We start from the raw sequence: 7,137 nt of genomic DNA, 5'->3' as shown, positions 1-7,137 counted from the left end.
ATTTAAAAAAAAAACAAACACCCCCTCAAAAAAAAAAAAAAAGCACTAAAAATGGTCAAACCATCCTAATTTTACCCAATTTCACTGGGAGATCTCTAAGAGGTGGATGAACCACCCGGTGCTGCGATCCCTTGATGGGGTCAACACAGGTTGCTGACGCCCATGGGGCTCCCCCCTCCTGGAAAAGGGGGGTCCAAGAGGGAGCTGCTGAAGGATTCAGCTGTGCCAGCAGCTCTCTGGCAGTGGTGGCATCTTCTACCCTGCAGAGACAGCCCAGGAGATGCTAAAGGAGGTCACAGCTTCTGCTTTAATGGCTGAGGTTTGGTGGCTCCCCACACCGAGCGGGCGACGCCAAGCGGGGTCCCCCCTCAGACCAAAGCTCCCCCCAACCTTCCATGAGCAAGAAAGGAATGATTAAAAATCACAACTAAATCAGTGTTTTCCCCTTGTTTCACTGAGGGGGGGACGTGGAGGAGCCCAGAGCTGGGAGATGGACGAGTCCTTCTCCGAGAGGATCCATCCAGCAGTGGGGGTGTGGGGGTGGTCCTGGCAGCACCCGCATCATCACAGCCCAGCCAGGCCACCAAGTGCTTCCCAGGCTTCCCAGACAGCCAGTCCTGGAGCTGGTGGGACACAAAGAGAGCCTGGTGACCTCCCCCCTCAGTACATGGCCTCGTTGTCCCCCACGGCGGTGAAGGGGACGCCGCTGTAGGTGCTCTTCTTGCTGCGCTTGCTCTTCTTGCTCCACACCAGCAGCGTGCTGGGGCTCTTGCTGTTCATCAGGCTCTTCCTGCTGTTCTCCTTGTTGCTCTTCAGCATCCCCGAGGACATCCCTGCTGCCTTCTTGTCCACCTGCTTGGGAAGGAGGGAGAGAGGGGAGTGAGAGCCACGACACCGGGGAACTCCCACGCTTCCCACAGCCGGAAAAATCCACATTAGAGAGGTTTCAGTGCAGCTTTTCAGCGCTTTTATCTGGCTGGTACCCCTCCACAAGGTTTCTAAAAATGCTGTTTGTCATTCCTGGCTACGAAATTCCAACCTGCACCACGGTTGTGTCCCCTCCTCAGCCTGAAGGAGAGAGGGGGGGAGAGGTGAAGGGTTTTCCACCTGGGAAAACGTGCTGAGAAGGAGACACAACGCTTGGTAAAACCAGTCAGAGCCACCCAGGAGCCTCGAAACCCTTCCAGAAGGTGGGAGGCTGTGCCAGAGGAGATGAGGAAGAGGAAGAGAAGGTGAAGAGATGGTTTTTTTTAGGACCTCTGGCTCAAATTCAGGGGTGTGGCGAGGGCACCGCTGTGAGAGGGGTGGTTTCGGAAGTGGGTGGGACGGATGAGGGAAGGTCCAAATATTGTCACTGGGACCTGAACGTTATCATTAGAAAATTAATATTGTCATTAGAATCCGAATGTTGACATTAGAACCCAAATATTGTCATTAGAACCTAAATAATTGCCATTAGAACCCGAATACTGTCATTAGGAGCTGAATATTGCCATTAGAATCTGAATATTGTAATCAAACATGAATATTGTAATTAGAACCCAAATACTGTCATTGGAATGTAAATAATATACTGTGAACCCAAATATTGTCATTAGAACACAAATATTGTTGTTAGAACCTGAATATTCTAACTAGAACACCAGTAGCGTCACTAGAACCCCAATACTGTCACTAGAACTTGAATATTGTAATTTGAACCCAAGTATTGTAATATGAACTCAAATATTGTCATTAGAACATGAATATTGTCATTGGAACCTGAATATTGTCATCAGAACCCGAATATTGTCTTTAGAACCAAAATATTGTAATTAGAACCCAAATACTGTCATTAGAACTTGAATATTGTAATTTGAACCTACGCATTGTCATTAGAACCTGAATAATTGTCATTAGAACCCAAATAATTGCTATTAGAACCCGAATATTGCTATTAGAGCCCGAATATTGCTATTAGAGCCTGAATATTGTCATTAGACCCTGAATATTGTCATTAAAACTCAAATACTATCATTAGAACCCAAATATTGTACTTTGAACCCAAATATTGTAATTAGAATCCAAATATTGGCATTAGAACCCAAATACTGTCATTAGAACCTAAGTACTGTCATTAGAATGTAAATAATATACTTTGAACCCAAATATTGTAACTAAACCCCAAATATTGTCGTTAGAACCTGAATATTGTCATTAGAACTTGAATATTGTCATTAGAACTTGAATATTGTCATTAGAACTTGAATATTGTCATTAGAACTTGAATATTGTAACTAGAACTCAAATCCTGTCATTAGAACCCAAATATTGTCATTAGACCCCAAATATTGCCACTAAACCCCAACCACTGCCATCAGAACCCGACCCCTGCAACACTCCCTGCCGTGCCGAAGGAACGATTTTTTTCGGCTCGAAACCCAACTCTTCGTTAACCCCAACCAAACTAACGCCTTATCTACCAAGGTGTGGTCTCCCACGGCCACGGGGGGGAGTGGGAGTGGGTGGAATCCCCGAGGTTCAGGAAGGAGGTGACTTACGGCACGGGGTGCCTCGGAGCCGTGCAGGGTGATGACGGCGACGTCGACGCCGTCGGCGCCGCAGCTCTTGAGGAGCTGCACGACCTCGGCGTGCTTGGCCCACCGGCAGTCCCGGCCGCTCACCGAGACGATGTAATCGCCCTCCTTCAGCCCGGCTGCCTGCGGGGAAAGCGGGAAAACGGATCAGCAGGAGCTCGTGGAGTGTCCCAGAGTCTCGTGGAATGGTTTTCCTGGTGAATTCCAAGCCGTGTTGTTCTGTTGCTTCTCCGAGCCCTGTTCAGTGCGGCCCGGAGCGTTTCCAGGGATTGGGGAGCCACAGATTCTCTGGGAATTCCAGCCCAACCCCCCCCCACCTTCCCAGACAGGAATTCCTTCCCAATATCCCTTTTAAAGCTCCCATGTTTCAGTTTGAAGCCATTCCCTGTGTCCTGTCCCTCCATCCCTTGCCCAAATTCCCTCTCCAGCTCTCCCTCTCCCCCTTCTCTTGGAAGGGGCTCCAAGGTCTCCCTGGAGCCTTCCCTTCTCCAAAGTGAGGAGGTGACACAACTGTGGCTCTGATATGGACTACGAATGGTCTTGGAGAAGATTCTGGTCTCCCAAAAAAAGGGATGGGATCCTGCTGTTAAGATCCTGTGTTGTTACAGAGATTCCAGCCCCTGGATGGCTGGTGGATGCTGAGGGAGCTGGGAGACCTTTTGGGCATCCCAGCAGGACTCTCCAGGATCTGCTGGATAAAAAAGTTGCTCTTGATACACCACAGGGTCCCTACAGTGAGTTTTCAGTGGAATAATCTGTTTTACAGGCTTGCCATCCTGTTCCATCCGTCCTCACATCTCAAAATGAGGGATAAGGCAGCTGAGTGGGCAGCCAGCAGTTAAAGATCGGAGCAAACCTTCCTATTTTTCCCTAAAAATTCATCTCAATTGTTTCCTGACACCCACCTGCAATCCTCAGGCTGGGATCCTGCAGGGATGAGTCTCCACCAAGACCTAAACCCACCTGGTATCCCTCAAAAACCCCTCAGTTCCATCATGGGAATAGCAAGAACCTGGAATAATCAGCCCCCTTGAGAACCCAGGCTGGAAGCCTACAGGGATGAGTCTCCACCTAAGCTCACCAAGACCTAAATCCCCCTTGTATCCCTCAAAAAAACCCTCAGTTACAGCCTGGGAACAGCAGGAATTTGGGATTACCTAAAACCACCTGGTATCCCTCAAAAAACCCCTCAGTTCCAGCCTGGGAATAGCAGGAACCTGGAATAATCAGCCCCCTTGAGAACCCAGGCTGGAAGCCTACAGGGATGAGTCTCCACCTGAGCTCACCAAGACCTAAATCCCCCTTGTATCCCTCAAAAAAACCCCTCAGTTCCAGCCTGGGAATAGCAGTTATTTGGGATTACCTAAAATCACCTGGTATCCCTCAAAAAACCCCTCAGTTCCAGTCTGGGAAGAGCAGGAATTTGGGATTACCTAAACACACCTGGTATCCCTCAAAAAAACCCCCTCAGTTCCAGCATGGGAACAGTAGGAATTTGGGATTACCTAAAACCATCTGCTACCCCTCAAAAAAACCCTCAATTCCAGCATGGGAATAGCAGGAAGCTGGAATAATCAGCCCTCTTGGGAACCCAGGCTGGAATCCTGCAGGGAGGAGTCTCCATTTGAGCTCACCAACGCACTTCTAAGACCCCAAACCACCTGATATCCCTCAAAAAAACCCCCCTCAGTTCCAGCCTGGGAAGAGCAGGAACCCGGAATACTCACGGCAGCGCAGCCCCCCGGGATGACGCCGGCGATGAGGACGGGCGAGTCTCCCCTCAGAGTGAACCCAAATCCATTCTCTCCCCTCATCAGGTGGACTCTCCTGGCTGGATACCACTTGTTTTTGGCAGAGAAGACCGACAGGGGTCCCTGGGGGGAGGCAGAAACGTGGAAAGCACCTTTTGGTGCAGGAACAACTCTCCCCTTGCAATTCCAGGGATGGAGAGAGGGGGCAGGGGAAGAAATTCCGTGTTTTGCAGGAATAATAAAAAAAAAAAAACATCATCCAAGGAGGGATGCTGGAGGTTGAGGGGTTTTATCTGGGAGATGCTGAGGGTGGCCCAGGTCACCTCTTCCCCAGGGGCTGTTTTCCCTCATATCTTTCCTGTTTCCCTGCCTTTTTCCTGCTTTTGCATTCCCACAGGATAATCCTGGATCTGTTTAAGGGCACAAATGCACGACCTCTCCATGGGGTGCTCAATGACAGCACAGCCAGACCCCACAGAAACCCCAAAGCTCAGCCCTGAACCCCAGACCTGTTCCCCAAGACCCCACAGACCTGAAGGGATCGGGATAAAGCTCCAGTGGGATTTTCCTGCCGCCTCCTGCCCCCCAAAATCCTTCCTTTTAAGGCTCCCTTGGGTCCTTCTTGGGTCAAACCTATCCACAGGGAGGAGGGGGTGGGTGAGGTGGTGGGACAGATCACCCCTTCAGGGTCTGATTCCCCTCAAATCTTTCCTGTTTTCCTGTCTTTTTCCTACTTTTCCACTCCCACTGGAGCAGGATATCCCTGGGGCTGTCCAAGAGCACAGAGGATAACCTCTCCTTGGGGTGCCCAGGGGGTGGGGACAGCACAGCCAGACCCCAGAGAAACCCCAAAGTTCATCCCTGAACCCCAGACCTGTTCCCCAAGACCCCACAGACCTGAAAGGATCGGGATAAAGCTCCAGTGGGATTTTCCTGCCGCCTCCTGCCCCACAAACCTTCCTCTCAAGGGCTCCCTTGGGTCAAAAGCCCCCCAAAATTCCCGTGCCAGCTCCCAGAGGAGCTTTGTGACCCATTTAGGTCTCGTGGAGACAGATCTGTGCCCTCCCAACCCTCTTCCTGCCGGTGAGGAGGCGGCTCATCCTCCTTGGAAAACTGCCTGGAAGAGGGAGAAGGAGCTGGGGGAGGAAGGGAAGCAGGCAAAGCAGAGCATGCAGGGGAGGAGGAGGGGAATGTCTGATCCCTTGGGAGATCCTCCACCCTGGAGCTGTACCTACCAGCCTGTGGAAGAGGTCGGTCACCTTCACCTGGGAGAAGTTGGGGGGTTTGATCTCGGGCTTCTGGTGGGTTTTGGCTGGTGGTGGGTAGAGAAAAAAAACAAAGACACACAAAGGAGGTGACCTCAGGGGGTTGTGGGGGCAATTTCTACCTCCACATCACCCAAGGAGGGGTGGTGGGAGCCATAACAACCAGGACCTGCTCAGGCAGCAGAGAATGCTGGAACGGGTCAGATTGGAGGTGAATTTAAAGATCATTCAGTCCCACGGGCAAGGAACCCCCCCGTGCCACGCCATGAACTCACTGTGGAGCTTCCCCACCCCGTGAAAAATCCCCCAAAACCCCCTCCCCAGATGCAAAAAACCCTCCCCCACACCCCCACTCACGGTGGATGTCTGGGGCATCCCCCGTCTCGAAGAAATCCTCCTCGTGGTCGATCTCCGAGTACTTGCTCAGGGAGCGCTTGTGGGCGAAGGACAGGACCTCCTGCAGGATGTCCATCTTCCTGAGGATCTTGCACAGCCCGTGGATCCTCATGGCCTCCTCGTGCTTCATGATGGCTTTTTTCAGGTGGGCTTTGCCTGGGAGGGAGCAGAGGGATCTCGGTTGGGAGCGGAGCAGCTCCGGCGCCGCTCCCGCTCACTCGGCTGCCCACGGATGGGGAGCAGCTTCCCCGGGGCTGTGACACCCTGGAGTGACTCAGTGACAGCCCAGTCACGTTCCCAGCCTGCTGGAGGCTCTAAATGGGGTCGTTCCCAGCCCCTCAGCTCGAGCCCTCCATGTAGGGCTGGGAAGGGACCTTGAAGGGTGACCTACTTGGCTCCCCCGGCGCCGGAGCCGGCAGATGTTCCTGAAAACCGGCGTCGTGCCGCCCCCGAAGTCCCTCCTAAAGCTTAACCTCAATCTCCTCCCGCAAATTAACTTCTCTCTCCGTGCCTTGCATCCCCTGGGAGCTGGGAAGGTGGAGAACAAGCCGGCCCCGTCCTCCTGGATCAGCCTTTGGGGAAGGTGCAACACCCTCTCCCTGTTTTCCAGGCTAAGCCGAGCCTTGTCCTTGCCCTGCAGCTCCAGGAGCGGGAACACGGAGAACAAGCCGGCCCCGTCCTCCTGGATCAGCCTTTGGGGAAGGTGCAACACCCTCTCCCCGTTTCCCAGGCTAAGCCGAGCCTTCTCCTTGCCCTGCAGGTCCTGCTCTCCATCCTCTTCATCCCCCCTCATCGCTCCTCCCCACTTGCCTTCCACAGGTTGCGACCCTCGGGAAAAGGACGCGGCGGGAAAACAGCCCGAGGAGCAGAAATCATGGTAACCCACGGATATCAGAGCAAACATCTCCCCTGCCACACACCGCAACCGAGGCACCCGTTTCCAAGGCTAAACTCCCAAAAAAAAAAAAGCTCTCCCCGCGTGTGTACGCGTCGCTTGGAAACGCCCGTGCCTGGAGCGTTTCAGGCTCGGGACACACGGGGGCAACAGAATCCAGGGAGAGGATCGGCTCCGCTCCAGGCTCCCGAGGAAGTTTCCTAACGGAGGGAATGGTTTTGGGGTCGGATGGAAAACAGAGAGGAGGAGATTCC

At 52.6% G+C, this 7,137-nt stretch overlaps 1 protein-coding gene across 1 annotated transcript in view; it reads right to left on the bottom strand.

The window, feature by feature from the left end:
• Nucleotides 1-645: 645 nt before the first annotated feature.
• The window catches only part of RHPN1 (rhophilin Rho GTPase binding protein 1), a 36,843-nt gene continuing 30,351 nt past the window's right edge, over nucleotides 646-7,137 (bottom strand). Inside the window, exons 12-16 of the mRNA XM_027909580.1 lie at nucleotides 5,950-6,144; nucleotides 5,563-5,639; nucleotides 4,304-4,450; nucleotides 2,541-2,699; nucleotides 646-852 (exon numbers count right to left, since the gene is read on the bottom strand). Of these exons, the coding sequence (XP_027765381.1) occupies nucleotides 661-852; nucleotides 2,541-2,699; nucleotides 4,304-4,450; nucleotides 5,563-5,639; nucleotides 5,950-6,144 (770 nt within the window). The 3' untranslated portion in view covers nucleotides 646-660. The remainder of the gene's footprint in view (nucleotides 853-2,540; nucleotides 2,700-4,303; nucleotides 4,451-5,562; nucleotides 5,640-5,949; nucleotides 6,145-7,137) is intronic.

The sequence above is a fragment of the Empidonax traillii genome, unplaced genomic scaffold (assembly GCF_003031625.1).
Source record: "Empidonax traillii isolate 1590-97213 ecotype Southwest subspecies unplaced genomic scaffold, ASM303162v1 scaffold2231:size98615, whole genome shotgun sequence".
NCBI lineage: Eukaryota > Metazoa > Chordata > Aves > Passeriformes > Tyrannidae > Empidonax > Empidonax traillii.
The sequence above is the reverse complement of the archived record's forward strand: the minus strand, read 5'-3'. Positions and strand labels throughout refer to the sequence as shown.